Here is a 19,774-nt window from a genome sequence, read left to right as displayed (position 1 = left end):
TGCATAAAGAAGGACTTCCACTCAGCAGGTGGCCCCGCCCAGGGGGTCCCTCCCATCCCAGCAGCCAGCCTGGCCCCGCCCAGGGGTTCCCCCCCAGCAGCCGCCGCCCCACTCAAGGGATCCCCTCTCACCCTACACCCTCAATCCCACGCCAGCAAGCATCCCTGGGAGAGGGGACGAAGTTGCCCCCAGGCTGTGCCCACCCCAGCACTTTCCATCAGGCAGGAAACCAACTTCTTCATGGCTCCTTCCCCCTAGTAAGGGACAGTAAACACATGATGAGCTGCAAAAGGTTGGCATCTTTTGCGGTTTAATTTTTTTTTCTTTTTCTTTTTTTTTTTGCTTTTGTAAAGAAAAATAAGGTTGCATTTTCTGTTTGAAACAAAACCCGAGTAAAATTCCTTCCCACCTAGCCCAGCCCAGGTACTGGGGCTCGGCTGCCTCAAGTGCAAGGAATAAGGAATAGAGTTTGGTTTTGTTCAGCAAAAAAATAAAATTAAAAACTTAACTCCCGCCCCCACCCCAGCCCCGGGTGGCAAGGGGCTCTTCCGGCTGGGACCCTCTGCGGCGGCTGGGGCCAGGACACTCCTCCCCGACAGGTTCATAAAAAACAAAACTCTTAAAAAAAGCACCCAAAGCTTAAAAAAACGGAAAGCTCCCTAGTAGGAGGGGCTGGGAGCCTCCTGCCCGGCAGCAAGACGCCTTGTGAAGTAGAAAAATAAAAGTAACCTTTATCCCTGAATGGTGGAGTGAGGAGCCTCGCCAGGCACCCGCCCCTGGCACTGCCCAGAGGGCTTGTGCCGCAGGCACACACACCTGTGCCGCGTGGGTGCCCCGGGTCTCTCCTGCTCCTCTGGGGGTGCAGAGGTGTTAGAGGTGTTAGGCAGTGGTCGTGACCCCCAGGGGAGGCAGCTGGTCAAGGTGCCCTGAGATGTCACGTGGGGCCTGGGCAAGGACCCTGTGGGCAGCAGACGAGGGAGGCTGACGAGCCCCTGAGACCTCCTGGGACATCCCGAGGGAGGAGAGGACAGTGGGAGGCCCAGCCCCACCTGGCCCCATCGGAGCCGACACAGGAGGGGGCAACGCGGGGCTGATGACACCAAAGATGGGGACGCGCTGCAGCCATACGCCTCCCACAGGTGGTGACCACGGACCAGCTCCCCCTGCCCATGGCTGACCACTGTGATCAAGGGGTACAGTAGCAGAGTGGCCCTGCTGGCAGGCTCCTGCAGGGTCGGCTACTGGCAGGGACCCCTGGCTGGGGGCTGGAGTCAGCACCAAGCACAAGGGCCATGGGGCGGTGAGGCAGGTGGTGCAGAGGCCTGGGCCCTTGTCAGCTCGGCACCGCAGGTCGGGTGGGGAGTGGAGGCTCCAGGGCCGGAGGTTGGTGAGCCAGGCCCGAGGAGCAGCGGTGTGCCCTGGAGGACCGCTGTGGCAGGCAGGGCCTCAGCGCAGGCTCTGATACAGGTAGGCTGAGGTGAAGAGGGCGTTGGCCGCCAGGCTCAGGGCCAGGAGGCCGCGAAGCAGGCAGGGGCCCAGCCGACCTGAGGGGATAGAGACCTGGTCAGAGCGGGACCCTGGCACCAGCCAGCCTGGCTAGGCCAGAGGCCTGTGGCACGTTACAGCCGAGCCCCAACCTCCCCAGGGCACCCTTCTCCCAAGCTTGTACCCTGGTGGGGCCGGCACATCTTTACATTTGTAGCATGAGGGGCAGAGAGATGAGGCCCAAGGACCTGGCCAACGACTACCTGCCCCACCTCGTGGGTGAGAGCGCTGCTCCGGTGCCCTGCCCTTGTCTGCCTGGCCCAGCCTGTTTCTGTCAGCACGCACACCCCCACCAGGAGGAGGAGCTGGTGGTGACCATGGACGCCCCTCTTCACAGCCTCGGGGCCCGCAGCCTGGAGCAGGAGCGGCGATCTAACCCACACAGCTTGGCATGCTTGGGGCTTCAGGCCGGTGCAGAGCCAGGACCCCTGGCCACGTGAGAAGCTTTCAGCACATGTGGCTACTGAGCCCATGGCCAGCGCGGGCGAGGAGCAAAATGCCCAATTCTGATCAGTTCGAATGCAATGAACTCTAACAGCGAGCGGCTCGTGGTCAGTGAGCCAGTGTCCTAGGGTGCGCAGGCTGGGGGTCCTGGGCCCTGGGCTGAGGCTCCACAGTGCCCTTGAGGGGGACCTACTCTGTCAGGGTGCAGAGGACCTCCACTACAGACCTTTCCAGGTGGCGGCTTCCTCGGAGCACCCCTTGGTGGTGGTGTCCACCACACAGTTGGACGACTGCGACGAATCGTCCTCCTTTTTGATAAAGCGGCTGCTGTAGGTGCGGTCATGGGCCGATGTGGCTCTCACATCTGGGGAAAGGAGTGTGTGTGGCCTGCGGTCAGTGCCCAACGGTGCCCAGCCGGCCCCACCCATGGTCCCCCCCTGGGGAGCAGGAAGCCAGGGCCCAGCTCTGACACCCACCTAACACTGCTCTGGGGAGTCTTCAGAGGGGGACAGGCCTGGCACGTGCCACCTGTCTCCTTGGGCCCAGTGTTCGGGGCCAGCATGGCCAGACATGATGCTGGGATGTGGAGAACCTAGTTTCCACGGCTTCACTGTACACCAGCATTCGGGTATAGCAGAAACACCGTGACCTGCAGCACCTGGTGGGGCTTAGCCCCAAGGGTCAGTTATAAAACCAGCCATGAGAGGGCAGCACCCATAGGACGCAGAGCCTGTGGTCTCACCAGGGTTCTCCAGCTTGGCGGGGAGTTGGGGGGGGGACAGTCACACACAGGGTGTGAAAAAAGGCTGCCACCCCAGCCCCTGCTGTGCTCCGAGAAGGGCTGGGACAAGGCCGTACCCACTGTGTGCTTGGAGTCCTGCACTGGCTGCCGCGGGGGTAGCTGGGGCGACTCGAGGGTGAAGAGGCTGCTGTTGGAAGGCGAGTGCTCGTCCGAGCTGCTGGGGGTGTGGGGCGCCTCCCCAGAGGGTGATGGGAACAGCAGCAGCTTCTGCCCTTTCAGGTTGAGCCTGGCAGGGCTGATGAGGGGCCTGCGGTGGCGCAGAGAGCCGGAGCTGGAGGCCACGGAGGGCGCTGGCGATGGCAGCGGAGAGGTGGGGCAGCTTCCGGACAGCACAGACAAGTAATCTGCAGGAGGGGGCGGCCAGGGACAGTGAGGACGGCAGGGCTGGACACAGCCACACATGTCCTCTTAACTGTTCACTGCCAGGGGGATGCCCCGGGAAGGAAGGCCCTGCTTCTCCAGCTCGCCCCGCTTCTCCAGCCCACCCTGCTTCTCCAGCCCACCCCGTTTCTCCAACCCGCCCTGCTTTTCCAGCCGGCCCTGCTTCTCCAGCTTGCCCCACTTCTCCAGCCCGCCCAGCTTCCTCCTCAAGCTGGAAACAAGGCCCAGGGCAGGTGCGCCAAGATGCTACAGGAGGATGCACAGCCCATCACCGCCAGGCCCTTTTCTCGGGGCCCCTGGGCGTCCTGCCTCCTTACCTGCCACAGGGGCCTCTCCGGACGGAGACACTCGAGACGGGGGGCGGCTCCCACTGAACAAGTAGCCTGAGTCTGAAGAGAGATGAGACCCCCATCAGGCCCGCGTCCTCCCTGTCGCCCTGCCTACGATCCAAACCCAACTTGCTGCTGAGGCTGCTTCTTTGTGAACACAGGGACCCACGCAACCCTGTGCCACCATGAGAGCATGTCCAGAGCGCCACCCCCAGGACCCACTGCAGAGCGAGGTGACCCGAGAGGTGCCAGACGCTTCCCCAAGGAGAGGATGAACTTGGGGGTTTAAACTTGATCCAGTGATGTATCCTCTGCCTGCAGCAGCTACATCCCACATGGGTGCCGGTTCAAGTCCCAGCCAGGTCCTTGAGCCCCTGCATCCATGTGGGAGACCCAGAAGCAGCTCCCAATTCCTGATTTTGAACTGACTCAGCTCCAACACCAAAGCTTAGATCTTCGTACCTCTCCCTCTAACCTTGATTTTCAGATGTCAGGTGAAAGAAATAAACCTTAAAAAAAGAAAAAAAGAAGAAAAAAACAAAGCCCTAGGGCTGGTGCAGTAGCTTAGTTGCTAATGTCCTGGTCTTACATGTGCTGGGATTCCATATGGGCACTGGTTTGTGTCCCAGCTGCTCAACTTCCCTTCCAGCTCCCTGCTTGTGGCCTGGGAAAGCAGTCGAGGGTGGCCCAAAGCCTTCGGACCCTGCACCCACATGGGAGACCCGGAAGAAGCTTCTGGCTCCTGGCTTCGGATCGGCTCTGGCCTCCTGTCCCAGACCCAGTGCTGCTGCTGTGGCCATGTGGGCGAACAGACCAGCAAAGGGGTGCTCTCTCCTTGAGCAAACATGGCAGAATTTTTTTTTTTTTAATGGAAATCTCCTGTTGTCAGCTTCTGAGGAGACCCTGCAGGGAAAGGTGGAAGCTGTGACAGAGTGAGTCTCCCAAGCCAGGGCCAGGTCTCTCCTCTCCACTGACGCACCTGACCGGAAGGGACCTGCTGTTCGAGGCGCAGCACACAAGGGCTTGGCACACTTCCCACAGCCTCAAGTCACGAGGGTCAGAATGGCCAGAAGAGACACCTCAGCATATGCAATGATGCTGCCAAGCACCCATGAGTGGCGCCAGCTGCCTTCTAAGCATCGCTCCACCGGGCGCCCCAATCCCCGATGAGGGGCACCCCACTACTGAGTCACAGTGCTAAGTGGAAACAGTCCCCAAAGGTCCATCTCTTGGCTGGTGTGTGAGCCCAGCCCCATCTGTCTGCAGAGGCAGGAGCTCTGATCACCCCCAGCTGATCCCTGCCCCCCCCCCGGCACCTGCTGGCTCCTTACCTGCTCGAGTTAGAGAGGGGATGGTCCCCAGCGAGAGGGCCTGGCTGAGGCGGCCGGGCAGCGAGGAGGGCGAGGCCCGCCGGGCAGACCGGAACAGCTGCCGGTTGGTGAGCGGCAGGAAGCCGGGTGGGCTGGGGATAAATAGGGGTGGCGACGAGCCTCCGACAGCTGGGTAAGGTACAGCCAGGCTGGGGCTGGTGGGGAGGAGGCCAGCGGCGTCCCCTGGGAAGTACCTGCAAGGCCCGTGGTGGGCATGGGAGAGAAAAGGTGGGGGGTGAATGAGAGCGCTGCAGCAGCCTCCAGCCCCTCGCCAGCGCTGCGAGGTGGAGCCCTGAGTCCGGGTTCTGGTGTGGGGCGAGGGAGGCGTGTGTTAGCTGAAGCAAAACAGCGCTCCGACCACGTTCGCACCATTAGGAGCAGGTGGCTAGGAGGTGCCAGGGCCGCCCACCCCTCCCCGCATGCCCCTGGGGTTCACAGCACACGATTTCTGCTACAGGTCTTGGTATTAAAGTGACACTGTCACGCTCGCCAGCCTCACGCCATGCCTCGCCTGGAAGTGAAATGGCCAGCCAAGCGTGACACACGATGGCGCTCAGTGCAGTGCACCTGGGCCACATGCTGCCCCCTGCGCCCAGCCTGGGGGGGCCTCTGCCCTGGGCAGCTGAGCCCAGGATGTGAGTCCACTGCTCCTGCTCCTGGAAGTGCCCCTGCTGCTCTGCCCAAGGGTGGTGCCTTCCTGCCCTCCTGTTCATCCCCGTAGACACAGAAGGGGAGGCGGTGGCCAGGCACAGGGCCTTGGGCTGTCTCTCACAAGACACATTGGACTCAAAATTAGCAAGAAGACCTGCCAATGAACACCAGGCCACCTGGAAGGAAGCCAGGTGACAGTGTCTCTTTAACTCAAGACTGGTACAGATCACACCTGGGACCCAGCGGCCCCAAGCTCAAGTTCAATCATGCTTCTGATTAAGGCACCCGATTATGGAGGGATGGGGTGGGGTGGGGAGGTCAGAGGCAGTTAATCCATTAGTCTGCCATCCAGATGGAGCACTGGGGTATCCAGCCTTACCTCGCTCCCAAGGGACACGTGAGGCCAGAGGACAAGGCGCTGACCAGTGGGCAGGCTGGCATGGCCTTGCGGCGAGCCAGGGCCTGGCTAACGTGCCCACATCTGCCGTGACGGAGGGCTCAGGGTTGTTAGTCCTGCTCCACACCACCTGTCTCTCCTGAATCTTTGTAAGGGGCGGGCAGGGTCAACTGCTGCTGTCCTGGAGTCATGTGGCCTTTGTGACGTCTCCCAAAGTACCAGGAGGCCATCCAGGGTTCAGAACGCAAGGCAAAGCCTGGCACTGGAAACTGAGCAGGCCACCAGGTGCTTCTGCAGAGGGGCTGGGGTGCCGGAGCCCGGGCTGGACACACGCAGGCTGCCCTGAGCTAAGCACGAGCCAAGCTCTTGTGCTGTCCCTTCAGAACTGTGACACCACTGAGCAGGATGGTGCCAGCGACTGGGAATGGCTCGAGGGTGGAGGCAGGGCAGGTGCAGCTGGAACCTTTGGACCACACTGGACCCCCCCCTCCCGCTCCATGGAGGGAGAGCTGAGCAGGCACCCATGCTAGGAGCCCCACAGGTGGTGGCTCTGCTGCAAAGGGGTAGGTCAATGGCAACCTGGGGACAGGAAACTGGTAGGGGGCAAGCAGAGGCAGTTGGGACCCGTTACGGGGCAGGCGGGTCTGAGTCAAGAGTGCAGGCTGCTGGGGCACCTGCTGGCCCACAGGCTCCACCCAGCCTTGCCCACCAGCACAGGGCTATCCCCAGGCCTGCTGGGCTCTAGGCTACTCCCACTCAGTAGCTGCCCTCCTGGGGGGAAGTGGAGGTCCCATTTGGGCTCCAGGAGGGGCCGTGTGTACTCCCAAAGCAGCCCCAACCCACTGAACTCTAACAGTGGCACGAGTGTGGACTCTGAAGCTGTTCTGTGCAGATTTCCCTCTCACCCCCCAAACAGGGACTCGGAGTAGGGGACACACAGCTGGGCGTGTGCCCCAGGCTGGCTGGTGTGGTACCGGGAGTGCTCCTAATGCAGACGAGAGCCCAGTGGTCCTCTCTGGTCAGCCCCATCTGCATCAAGGGCAGCAGAGCAAGGCCCATGCTTGAAGCAGCTGTTCCTGGCCCCAGCCAGGTGCCATCACCGGTTCCCCGCCCTCACTTCCCAGTGCCCCCTCCCCCACCCTGGCACGGAGCCCTTCTGCAGGAACAAGAAAGAAAAAAGGCAGGAAGTCGCAGCACCTGACGCCCACCGGGAGCGCAGAGTCCCAGAGGCATTTATTGACAACACGGCATCCAGGGCCAGGGCAGTCGTACAGCGCTGGGGTCACTACACAATCATAGTTCTACCACACACGGGTGGGGTCTGGCCACAGCACAGGACACGGCTCCTTCCACGACAGGGTGAGGCTGCAGTGGGGGGCGTAGGGTCCCCAAGGACATGTCCTGGAGTTTCCTTGGCTCAGGGCAGGTATCTGGTAGCTACCAGGCTGAGCCCCTCCCCTGTCCCCTCTCAGGGTGGGGAGGGAGGGGATGGTCACTCCTCCTCCTGGGGTTCCCACTCTGACGGGCTAGAGGCGGGAGGCAGGCTTCAGATCAGAAAGCCCTGCACCAAGTAGGCTTTCAAGGACAAGTGGGTGAGTCTACAGTCACACGGTCCAAGGGCAGCAGGGGCCTGCCCTGGGAGACCCTGGGAGAGGTAGGGCAGAAGGCAGGGAGCCACTGCTTAGAGGGGCTGCGGCCGGCCACTGTGGCTTCACTTCTCCTACATAACTTAGCATAAACACAAACACACCCACGGCCAATCAAAGCAGAACCCACCACTACACAGATGGCGTCCCCGAGTCCGGGGCGCTTGGTCAGGCCCCTTCCTGCCAGCACTTCTCTGCTACCCCAAAGGGCGTGAACAAGCAGGCAGGAAACCCTTGACCTCAGGGCACGACCCCCTCTCCCCAGAAGGGTTTTTTATCCCTCACAGAGCAACAGGCTAAGCTTCCAAGTGACTTAGCCCAGTAGGTGGACCCTGGGTAGTCACAGGGCCTGGGGGTGGAGTGGCCTCCTAGTGCCCTCCCCCTGCAGACTCACAGCAGCGGGGCCCAGGCTCCGACTCTGGAACCCCCATGGGGCCCACGCGGGGCTGAGTAGGCACTCCCACACAGGTGCACAGGTTGTCTCCCTTGGGCTCTGACGGTGCAGGGTCGAGGATGCCACACCCGGCACTACATCCCATTTTGGGGTGATGGGCAAAGTGACAAGAACAGGACAGGAGCCTGGCTGGAGCCCAGCTAGAGGGACTGTCCACACCAGCAGGAGTTACCAAGGGGTCAGGGGTCAGGCTTGTCCACACTCCTGCCCAGGCCATGTACCCGCCATGCCCAAGTCCCACCTCCCTGGGGCTAGTGCTCTCACACTGACCCTGGAGAGGGCCAGCTCTCCGTCAGGGGCTATGCTGGGTTCCCAACAGCAAGGGGGGAGGGACAGGATGCACAGCTGGAGAGAAGCTGTGCCTTTCTGGGACAACACCCCCAGAAGCCCCTGAGTGACCCAGCGTGGGAGGGTGGCTGAGGCTGTGCCCAGGGGGGAGCGGGTAACAGAGTGTCTCAGCAACCAGCAACCACTGCTGGAGGCTGCTGACAGGATCAGAGAGGAACAGGGTAGCAATGAGTCATGTGTATCCCTGGACCCGTTACCGGTGGCCACCTTGGGCAACCTGAGCCCTCTCCAGGGACCACACAGGAGTGCGTGCAACAACAGGCTGGTCAGGCTGCCGCAGCCCCTGGCTGCCAGAGCAGCAGCCTCTCTTCCTGGGCAGAGCGGGCAGACCTGGGCTCTGCTGGGGTCCTCGGTGTGCCCAGCTGGGAAGTGAGGGGAGAAAATACCAGCAGGTCACCCGGCCTGGACACCCTCCACCGCCTGGCTTAACGGGAGCCCTGCTGGCCACAAGTCACAGATTTACTGTCCACTGGGAAGGAGTCTGATTCCACTCTCATGGCAAAGGCCAGCCTGGACCCAGGTATTACATTCTGCATTCCTGGGCAAGGAGCCGTGGGAGCACGGTCCCCAGAAGGCTCTCGAGCTGGAGTGGAGTCAGCCTGGGCCAATCCCCCCTCCTTTTTGGCTGTACAGCTGGCCCAATAAGAGGTGTGACAGGACGGAGCGGCTGTGTAGGAAAGACCCAGCCTACATGGCCCCTGGCGCTGCAGAAGGGCAGGAGAGGTGAGGCTGGACCCCTGGCCAGCAGCTGGGGCGCTGCCTGGGTTCTGCTCACAGGGTCCTGGGCAGCGGGGATGGCTGATGAGGCCGGGAAGGAGGGCAGGCAGGGCAGGGCTGGGTCAGGACCCGGGTGGGGTTCTAGGTGCAGTGGACGGCACGAGGCAGCTAGGAGCAAAGCCCGAGAGGCGCCTGCCCGCTGGGGCCCCGCCCTGGGCCTGGCCATTGGCCTGTCCTCCCCGCCCAGCCCTGGGCCTGGCCATCGGCCTGTCCTCCCCGCCCAGTCACTGCTGCTTCTCTACCTTCTGGGCCGGAACCTCCGCGGGCCCGTCGCCTTCTTGGTGGCCACAGCTGCTGTGAAGCCCACGAGGCAGCACAGGGACGTGGTGCTGAACTTGAGCGTGTCCAGCCAGCCGGGGGAGGCAGTCTGCAGGTACTGCTCGGCCAGGTGCAGGCCCAGCAGCAGGGCCCACAGGCCACTGCAGAAGGCATCAATCCTGCGCAGCCTGCGGGGAGAGCAGGTAGGTGAGCACCCCGGGTGGCCCCCAGCCTCCTCCACACCCAGCCTGGACACTAGATGGCCAGGCGGTTCAGGGTTCCTTCTACGCCTCCAATCAGTAAGGCTGAGGACTGACAGGGAAATAGATACAGCTCAGGAAGAGAAGCCAGGCCTTTCTGGAAGACCCTCGGAGCCTCCCAACCAAGATGCAGGTGGCTATGGTTGCCCCGATTTCATAGGTGGGGATCCATGGAGCCCTCTAGGTGGAAACACAATGGGGCTGCCCTGTCCTATGCTGTCCCTCCAAGGGAAGTCATGTGCCGGCCATCCCGCTCAGCAGCCCCTGAACAGGCTTGTCCAGCTGTGCAAGGAAGCTTGGCCTTCCCCTGGGGCCAGCAAGGTCCCTGGGCACCTGTTCCCAGGCTGCCCCTCCTGCACGCTCCCCTCCCCCACCACCCAACCTGTCCACCTACTTGTGGCCCCGAACATACCTGATGCGGCCAGCCAGCAGCATGGCCAGCAGGCACAGGAGCAAGCCCAGAGCCACCACACCAATCTGGTGACTCTGCCCAAAGGCCCAGACTTCACGCAGCTTCTCAGCAGCGGGCTCAGGCAGCAGGCTCAGCATCTGCTGCCAGCCCTCAGCCCCGGGGACGGTGCCATTGTCTGGCGCAGAGGAGCTGTTGCCACCAGGCGGCAGGGCTGGAGGCAGGGCCGCGCCTGGGGTGAAGGGGTCGCTGGGGCCGTACAGCGCAGTGGTCAGCAGGAAGGCACAGGCCAGGAAGGCGAGGGTGCGCAGCAGGATGACCTGGACTGGGGCCTTCACCGCAGAGGGGGAAAAGCTCTGAGGGCAGAAAAAACAGCCAGTGAGAGGCCCGAGGGAACCCCATCGCCCTGCTCCTGGGCCCAAACCTCCCGCAGCAGCTCTGGTAAGGAAGGTTCTGTTCTACCACTCTCTGATCCTTTTCTTTTTACATTTTTTTTTTTTAATTGGAGAGGCAGATTTACATAGAAGGAGAGAGAGAGAGCGCTTCCACCTGCTGGTTCACTCCCCAAGTGGCCACAATGACCAGAGCTGAGCTGATCTGAAGCCAGGAGCTTCTCCTGGGTCTTTCATTGTAGGTGCAGGGTCCCAAGGCTTCGGGCCATCCTCTGTTGCTTTCCCAGGCTACAGGCAGGGAGCTGGACGGGAAGTGGAGCAGCTGGGATGTGAAGCAGTGCCCTTATGGGGTGTTGGCTCCAAATGCGTAGGATTAGCCCACTGAACCACTGTACCGGCCCCTCTTCTATTTATTTTCAAAAACACTTTTCATTTGTTTCACCTGAGAAGCGGAGGCCCCCAGTCAAGAAGTCACAGTATCACCGGCCGTCAGGAGTTGAGGCCAGTGCTCCCTGACGGGCAGCAGGAAGCCAGGCCTGGAGCCCAGGCATCTCAAGGGGCATCTTCAGCTCTCCATCAGATGCTCCAAGAGAATCTGCTGCACGTGATCACCCTTTACCGCCCCAAACTTCCACTCGCGCCCTCAGACCGCCACCAAACACTCTGTAATCTTACGGAACAGACTGATATCCTTGGCAAAGTTACATGGAAGTACTGTCCTGGCACAGGCTGAGCTCCTGGCTCCTCTTGGCACGGCCTCGCCCACTGGGGGCATCTGGAGAGCGAAGCAGTGGATGGAAGCTGGCCATCTGTTCACCTCTGTCTTTGAAATACAATGAATGAACAACAGGTACCAAGGTCAGGGTTAGGCCCGCCTGGGGCTCTGGGCTCCGTGTGTCTGAGAGCTGCCCCGACTTCTAAGTTTACCTGCTGTTTTGTCCAAATGCTGAAAATCCCTAGAACAGGCCAGTACCTGAATACCCAACAAAGGTGGTCCTGGGCTCACACGCTGACACCACTGCACAGCAGGTGCTCAGCCCAGGTGTGTTCTTGGCCTCCTTGAGGGGGGCTGCCTCAGCTTTACAGGGGTGCCATGAGGGCTGCTACAAGGAACATGTACAATGGTGCTGGGACAGTGCCCAATGGGGCCAACCACAAATCCCACACCTCTGTGCTGCTCTGTCTGCAGGGATGCAAACAGCAAGGGCCGCGGACACTGGTGACCACATTGGGGAATGCCCACTGGCCTGTACAGCAGATGGGAACAGGCCTCTGGGTAGGACAAGGACTCGGTGCAGAGGAGTCCCCCTCCCCCCCCCGCCAGGCTGGCCTGTGGAACAGCTGTGGTGCCTATCCCCGCACCTCAAGGAGGAGCATTCCTATCCACTCCACTTTGAATCCAGCTCCTTGCCTATGCATCTGGGAAAGCAGCAGCAGATGGCCCAAGTACTAGATGGAAGCCCAGGCTCCCGGCTCTGGCCTGGCCCAGATCCGGCCATGATGGCTTTTCTGTGGGGTGAACCAATGGATGGAGACCTCCTTGTTCTGCTGACTCTCCCTCCAACTCTGCCTTTCAAACAAATCTTTTGCAAAAGGAAGAGCTGCCCTCCAGCTGCTGGGGTCGGTCCAGGTGAGGGGAGGCTGCCCCTCTCCCACGCGTGCCTGTGGATGCCCAGCGGACCTGCATGTAGGTCTGGTCGGCCTCTCGGCGTCTGAACTGGTGGCTGAGCAGCAGGGCGCGCAGCTGGCGGTTCTGGTACTTAATGTAGTACTCGACGGCTGCCTGGCACGGCCGGCACAGCTTGTACAACTGCTCTAGGTGGTGCCGGAACACCTCGATCTCCTCGTCGTACCTGTCCTGCGGGGCAGCACACACGGGCTTGGCATCTGGGGGCAGGCCTGGCCTTGGCACTTCCAAGGGCAGGTTGTCCCTGCTGTGTGGGCTCCTGGCAGGGCAGAGCTCAGGGGAAGGGGACTCTGGGCACTGGGAAGCAGGGCCTGCCTGCCTTTCCCCTGGCTGAGCCTCAAGGGTTCTTCGGGCTTCCAGAACAGTCTGGAATCAAGTCCGTCCTGACTTCCCCTCAGGGCAGCAATGGGGCCTTATTCCCCATTTGCAAAAGAGGCCAACCATCAGTCTGCAGGACCTCCCAGCACAGACCTAGTGAACTCAGAAAGCTGCCTGGTGTCAAGCCCCTCGTTTCCTGCTGGCCTGAGACCACCTGGTTCGCCCCCTTCCCTCCTGGGCTGCACCAGGATTTGCCTGGCGAGATGAGGGGTGCCGGGGCAGGTGGGAGCAGCCAGGGACAGGGGTCTTGGGGTTCCATAGTGGTCCCGAGGCAGAAGCCACCCCCAGTTCAGCTCACCTGGCCCAACGTCAGGATGGCGCCAGCACTGCCCTTCCTTCCTCACCCAGGAGGTAGGGGCTCCCCAGCAACTTTGAACCAACTGCCAAAGGCATACTGAACTTGGAAGGGCGAGGGCAGGACATGTCCCAAAGACCCTCCCTGCTGGGAAGCAGGGGGCTTCCATGGTGTACCCAGGTTTGTAATCCAGACAGCAGCAACAGCAATTATGGGGGAACAAGTTCAGCTTGAAGATGGGAACATCTCAGACCTGCGTGTGGGGGCAGCCTGTGTCCCTGCTGCGAGTGCTCGCAGCCCAGGGGGCAACCTCACCTCCTCGCGTGGTGCAAAGGCAGCCAGCTGCTTGATCTTGGTGGTTTGGTGGTGGCTGCACCTCTTACACAGCAGCACCTGGCTGCTGACCCACTGCTGTGGCTGCGGCGGGTCGTGGCGGCTGGGGGTGCTGCTCACCACGTGGTTCAGGTGCTCCATGTACTGGGCAGGGATCGGCTTGTTGTAGTCACCGTTCTAGGGCAGGGGAAGGAACTCCGTCAGCAGTGGGCAGGGCAGCCCTTCAGCTAGAATGGGACGGCCCAGGAAGTGCACCTGCTCTTTCTTCACTTGCCTCCCACAAGCCTGCGTGCTAAGGAGTGAAGCCCCCCACGCCACACCCCACCCCCCCAGGATCCCTCAGAGCTCAGACTGCAAAGGGTAGGGTGGAGCAGGGGTTGGCAACCCATGGCTTGTGGGGGACTGCCTGCTATGCAGTGTTACAGGACACCAGGCTTGCTCCTTCTCATCTGGGCCCAGAGACCATACATCCCCAACGCCAGCTGGCCCTGCAGGAAGTGCTGGCTGCTGCCCTAGTGCAGAGCTGGGGAGAGCTGGTGTGCACCCCACAGTGGCACCTCTTGCAAAGCGACTCCCAACAAGCTGCTGTCGTTCTCAAGCATGGTTCCTTTGCCTTAAACGAAGGAGCAGAGCCGGGACAGTGGGTGCAAGGGGTGGGGACGCGACAAGGGAGCAGGTGGTGTCTGTGCAGGCCTCACCTCCTGGAAGCCGTTGTACTGCTCACAGTGGGGGCAGTCCCAGCAGTTGCGGTTCCCGTAGGGCACCAGCGTGTCCTGGTTGCAGAACCAGCAGTTGACCATAATGTGTGTCGGTTTCATCCTGCAGGTCGAAGGACACGAGGTAAGCTGGTGGACTGGCCTCTAGGGGCCTCCCGAGCTGCAGTGGGCCAAGCTGCCAGCCCTTAAGACCTCTCAAAGCACCCCTGGGATATGGCTGGTCCCCCTCTCAGAGGGCATTATGGCATGTCCAGGATCAGGGCCTGTTTCAGGACCACCCCTCCCTCATGGGCAGGGTGCTGGTCCCAGGATGCAAGGAGTCTGGCTGGAAGTTGCTGGGTGGACAGGTGACAGCTGCTCCTTCCCTGGCAGGGGTGACCAGGGAGCCCACACTGTCCTTTGCTGGACACATGCACAGCGACAGGTGGGGCCTGGGGATAATCCCAGCCCAGACACTGTGGGCTCTGTGCTCCAGCCACTGCCAGCTGCTGTGCTGCCTATGCGGTGCCCTGCCCTTAAGGCTCAGGATCCTGGGCACAGGCCACAAGCAGCAGCTGCTTAAGCCTTGGAGTCCTGGCCTTGTTACCCAGCCCCCTGCTCAGGCCACCTCCCTCCTGGGAACACTGCCTGGGCCCTGGCAAAGTCAGAGCTGCCCCTGTCTGTGGCCCAGCTGACTGCAAGGCCAGACAACACAGCCCTAGAAAGCAGGACACAGCCAGTGTCCCCTCCTGGATGTGTGCTCTCAGCACGTGCTTCGTCCCCCGTCCATAGTGGTGAAGTGGGAGCAACTACAGCACCCACATTTACCCAGAAGCCCAGCCCTGCCCTCCAGCCTCCTGCTGCAGTGGGCACCGCTGCCTGGCCTTGCCCTCCACTTTCGGCCTCTGACCATTTGCAGGCTAAGGGAGTTCTTGTTACCTCTCAGCTGGGGACCAGCACATCCGCCCCGCCCCCTCAGGACCGTTTTAGAAGACTTTAACAGGAGCAGGACTTGTGGCATAAATGGGTTAAATGGCACCCCAAAGCAGAGCGCCAGTTCTGTCTGGCTCCTCCACTTCCAATCCACTCCCTGCTAACACACATGGGAAGCAGTGACGGGTCAAATGCCTGGGAATCACCCCAGGGACACCAGGCAGATCCGACGCCTGGCTTTGGCATGGCCTAGACTTTGTTGTGTGGGTATTTATTATTATTACTTATTTTTCATTGGCAAATCAGATATACAGAGAGGAGGAGAGACAGAGGAAGATCTTCTGCCCATTGATTCACTCCCTAAGTGGCCACAATGGCCAGAGCTGAGCCGATCCAAAGCCAAGAGCTGGGAGCATCTTCTGGGCCCCCCACGCGGGTGCAGGGTCCCAAGGCTTTCGGCCGTCCTCGACTGCTTTCCCAGGTCACAAGCAGGGAGCTGGATGGGAAGAGGAGCCGCCGGGATTAGAACCGGTGCCCATATGGGATCCTGGCGTGGGCAAGGTGAGGACTTTAGCCACTAGGCTACCGCACAGGGCCACTGTGTGGGTATTTGGGAAGTAAATTTCATGTCACTGATGCTCTGCTTTTCAAATAGGTGAAAATAAACATTTTTAAAAAGTGCTCAGTGGAGCCTGGAGCAGAGTGTCAGCAAGTGGGGACAAAAAAGGACACATCTGTGCCCACACCTCACCTCGCCCAGAAGCGGGCACCATGTCTGTCAGCAGCACAGGGCTGGAGACAGCACACTGGGGTGGGGGCGTCACAGGAGTGCTGAGCCCCCTCCCCAGAGAGCCACGGGGTATCCCATGGGTGACTGCAGACTGTGCTGCTGGCCAGGCAGTAGGCTGAACTCTATGCCTGCAGCCAGCATCCCTGGGCAATCAGGCACCTGCTCTCGACTAAACTGTGCTGTTTGATGAGCTCTATAACTGTGTGTGAGGTGTGTCCTGACTGCTGCCTACCAGCCCGGGGAGTTCTCTGTGGCCTCACCACCCCCGTGCCAGGGATGCTCCCACCAAGCAGCCTGATGGGCAGCCCCTCGCCCTCTCCCCGAGTCTGAGGGGGATGGCCAGTTCTTGCAACCAGCGACAGCCAGCAGGGCACTGCTGGGAATCCCCACTGCACCAAGAAGTCCACTTCTTCTCTGAACATCAGTGCTGTCACTGCAGAAAGGGATCTTTATGGGCACAGCTGGCCTGGCAGGGTAGTCTGGGGCTAAGACCTTTCTCCCCAGGGTCTGGCGGTGCCAGCTCTTGTCCCTCACAGCTATCGGTAATTCCTACGGAGCTCAGGTGAGGGCTGGCACTCACTCTCCCTCTACCACGTGGCAGCTGTCCACCCGGCCTGTGGAGTCTCCGACTTCCTCGGAGAAGGCCTGGTCCACGGCTTCATTGAGTCTGGTCTTGCTCAGGGACCTGCAGATGGGACTGCTCTTTAACTGGATCGCTTTGTATGGCCCACAAATAACATGAGCCTCCAAATGGCCCTTGGCAGGAGAAAGGTTTCACAGCTCTGCTGAAGGCTGGAGACAGCGAGAGAGGCTGATGGACCAGGAGGGGCTCAGAGCCTGTTTCCGTGACGCGCTGTTCTGATAGCAGTCTCATACAAACTTCCCAAGCCACAGGTGCCACCTCCATCCCAAACAGACCAGCCTGGCAGCCCAGGCCTCTGCTCAAGAAAACACTCCCATGCCACCCTCCCCCCCAACACGGCTTGGGGCAGAAATTCCGCTTGGCAGACAAGGTTTGAGGCAAGAGACCAATGTCCAGGTTACAGCTGAGAAAGGAAGCCGAGCCCAAGCCTGGCCCATTCTGGCCAGGCTCTTCTCCCAGCTCCTGCTATCTCCAAGCTAAGCCCCTGGCAGCCTCAGGATCTAACTCCGGGACAGGGTCACAGGCATCCAGGGCATCCCTGGAGGCCGACGTTCCCATCAGCTCCTGGGCAGTGTGTGCCTCTGCAGAGAGGGGCGTGAACAACTCTGCCAGGCTAGCTCTCTCGGAGCCCAGCAATCTGGAGATCAGCTGTGCCAGGGCCCCAAAAGGACAACCTGGGACAGCTCCAAGTGGCCCCTCACTTGCTCCTTGGCACTGGGGGTGGGCGACACAGCATGCCCCATCTGACTGTGGGGTCAGAGAAGGTGCACGCTGGCCAAAGGACAATCAGGAGGGCCAGGACAATGGGTCCTGGCCCCAAAGCAAAGCACACAGCCTACGGCGCGACACGAGGGCAAAGAGCAGCCCCGCACAGCTGAACCACCTGATCACTACCAAGCACTGCGCTGGCTGCGCAGAGATGGCAGACGAAGCAGGACACTCCTGGGTCAGCCCCGAGGACGAGGGCAGCACACGGGCAGCTGGCAAGGCGCCACAGGGAGCCACCATTGGGACACCTGCTGCCACTCTGAAGAGCGGGTGACATGCCAGCAGGGCAGAGGAGGGGATTGCCCAACAGCAGAGGGGACTCTGAACCTGGGGACACTCTGCTGCATCACCTGGGGGCTGTGCCCTCCCCAGCCCCAAATGCCAGCACTGCTGAGGCTCCTGAGGGGCTGGGGCTGGGCCCGCTGAGGGACAAAGACCCGACTGAGCAAGAGTTGGGGGGTGCATGGCACAGGAAGCTCCCAATCACCACGCCTGCTAGCCAGAGCTCTGCAAGGCAGGCAGCCCTCACCTTGCCCAGCCTTTGTCCTCTCCTCCGTACAATGGGAGAACAGCAGCCTTTACCCCAGGTGGGGCTGCTGCCCGATCCATGGGTGGCAGCGATCTCATGCCCGTGGCATGTTGCCAGCATCGAAACGTCAGCTGCTCCACTGCAACTGACACCATCAGGGGCTCATGACTCCATGGTGGGAAGCCAGGGGTGGCACCCTTACCCCTGCACACTCTGAAAGTAGAGGTGGGAGCTAGCGAAGTCTGCACTCCTCATATCGGGGTCCCTGCTTGCCCCTCAACTCTGCAGTAAACCTGCCAGCAGCACCTGGCCAAGCCACCTCACAGCCAAGAACTGTCCCTTCAGCCTCTCCACACTGTGGCCACAGCCACGCACGCTGGCATGTCCAGTGCCATGCGGGCACATCTGAGGAGATGCCAGCAAAATCCTGCCTTTCCACTACCACGCTAGGACCCCAGGGGGTCGCCGACCAGGGAGAGGACATACAGGCACCACTAGCTACCCAGCACCTGTTGGGTAAAGGGAAAGCCTGTGTTGGGGCAGGCAAGACCCCAAGGGCAGCCACAGCGCCAAGACCCAGGGAGTAAACGCTGGCGTCGCCACTGCAGACAGACCTCCCCCCATCCTGGGCTCTTGGCGTCCATCTGAGCAAATCCTGTCTCCCCCTGGGAGGAGACCCCTTCTGTAGGGCACAGGTCGAGCTAGCCACCCTCCCACCTGCTTCTCCCCTCGGAATTCCTCCTCCAGGAAAGGAACAGAATCGCCGGTCGGACGGCCAGGGTTCAAGTCCCAGCTTAGCCCTGCGCTGCGCGGCTGGGGGCACATTCCCACGTGTGCCCCTTCCCCAGCTCAGCGTCTCACCCGCCTCGTCCAGCGCCTAAGCCGTTCTCAGGACACCGCCCCCTTGGCCCCGAGGGAAGGGAGGCACGGAAGCGGCCGCGGAGCCGGGCTGGGAAACGCAGGCTCCAGAGACGCGCATCCCCCGGGCTTCCGCGGCCTGGTCCGGGCAGAGGGGCCCGCTCCCGCAGGTGCCCCGCGCCGGCTGCGTGCCCGCCCTCCCTCCTCCTCCTCCTCCTCCTGGGGCGTCTGAGCAAATCCTCTCGTCTCTCCCCCGGGAGGAGGGGAGGGCCGAGGGAGGGCCGCGTGAGCCGGGCCCGCGCACTCACCTCCGCGCGATCCGGTAGAGCAGCACGCCGGCCGCGGCGCACGCCGTGAGTCCCAGGCCGCCAGCCAGGCCGGCCGTGGGGTAGCGGGCCAGCAGCGCGCTCACGCCCTCCATGGCGTGGGCAGCGGGCGGCGGGCGGCGGGCGGCGGGCTGCGGCGGGAGGTCGGCAGTCGGGGCGGCGACAGCGCGCCTGCTCGCGCCGTGACCTTCGCCGCTTTGTAGCCGGCGCGCGGGCCCGCCCTCCCCGGCTCGGCGCGCTCCCGCCGCTCAGCCAATCGGGGCGCGGGACTAGCCTGGGTGGGCGGGGCGCTGGGGGAAGCCGCGGCGACTCCGCGCGGCCAGAGGCGGAGGTGGCGCGCGACCCTGCTGGGAAGCCCCGCCCCTCCGGAACGCCCAAGCCACGCCTCCCGCGGCGCCTGCGCCTGCGCAGTCCCGGACCTGCAGCTGCAGCGGTGCAGGCCTGGGGGTTCTCGTGCAACCCCACGGAACGTGTCCGCGTTCGCCCCCTGTTGTAATCTGCCTCTCTGCTGCGGATCCCGTCTGCGACCTCTGCGATATGAGCTGTTGGGCTTTCAAGTGCCAGCTCCTTAAGGCATTCCATTGGTTACAAAATAGGCTTCTAACGTCCGCACACAGGGACGAGGTTGAGTGACCCTGGGACAAAGGCAGCCATTATAAAGAGGTATTGGCTTGGAACGGCGATACCCTTGTTTGTCCTTTGAAAGGCAGCATGTGAAAAAAACATTTTTGAATGTGTTCCGTGTCGGTTGATAATGAACTGCAAACTGCGTTTGGGGGCTGGGATTGTGTGCTGGATTTCAGTTGAATTAAGAATTTCACAAAGCTAGTAGAAATCTAATTGCACAATGCGTTAGGGTTCCACAAGGTCCCCGTGTTTTCTGAAGTCAATGATGTCGGGTGAGAGGTTTTGCTGCAAGATGCTACGTGCGCCATCAGGAGGTAGAAGGAGGAAGTGACCGGAAGCTGAAGAGAGGACATCCCTCCATTCCTGAAGGCCAGTTCCAGAGCCAAGACTCCCCGGCGGCCGTGCTGCCTCTAGCTGCTGGGGCAAGGTGCCAGCTTCCAGAAAACCTG

At 61.6% G+C, this 19,774-nt stretch overlaps 1 protein-coding gene across 1 annotated transcript; it reads right to left on the bottom strand.

Moving 5' to 3' along the window:
* Positions 1–837: 837 nt before the first annotated feature.
* On the bottom strand, positions 838–18,793 carry TMEM201 (transmembrane protein 201). Its single transcript, XM_040987868.1, has 11 exons — positions 18,681–18,793; positions 13,855–13,975; positions 13,139–13,333; positions 12,145–12,321; positions 10,075–10,427; positions 9,387–9,590; positions 4,833–5,065; positions 3,490–3,561; positions 2,848–3,135; positions 2,216–2,353; positions 838–1,544 (listed from the first exon to the last, which is right to left on the bottom strand). Exons 1-11 carry the CDS (start codon positions 18,791–18,793, stop codon positions 1,447–1,449), a joined length of 1,992 nt encoding a protein of 663 aa, XP_040843802.1. The 3' UTR covers positions 838–1,446.
* Between the last annotated feature and the right edge of the window lie 981 nt (positions 18,794–19,774).

Source organism: Ochotona curzoniae, unplaced genomic scaffold, assembly GCF_017591425.1.
Source record: "Ochotona curzoniae isolate NIBS_2020 unplaced genomic scaffold, NIBS_Ocur_1.0 contig_4792, whole genome shotgun sequence".
NCBI classification, from domain to species: Eukaryota; Metazoa; Chordata; class Mammalia; order Lagomorpha; family Ochotonidae; genus Ochotona; species Ochotona curzoniae.
This window is presented reverse-complemented; position numbering and strand designations above follow the sequence as displayed.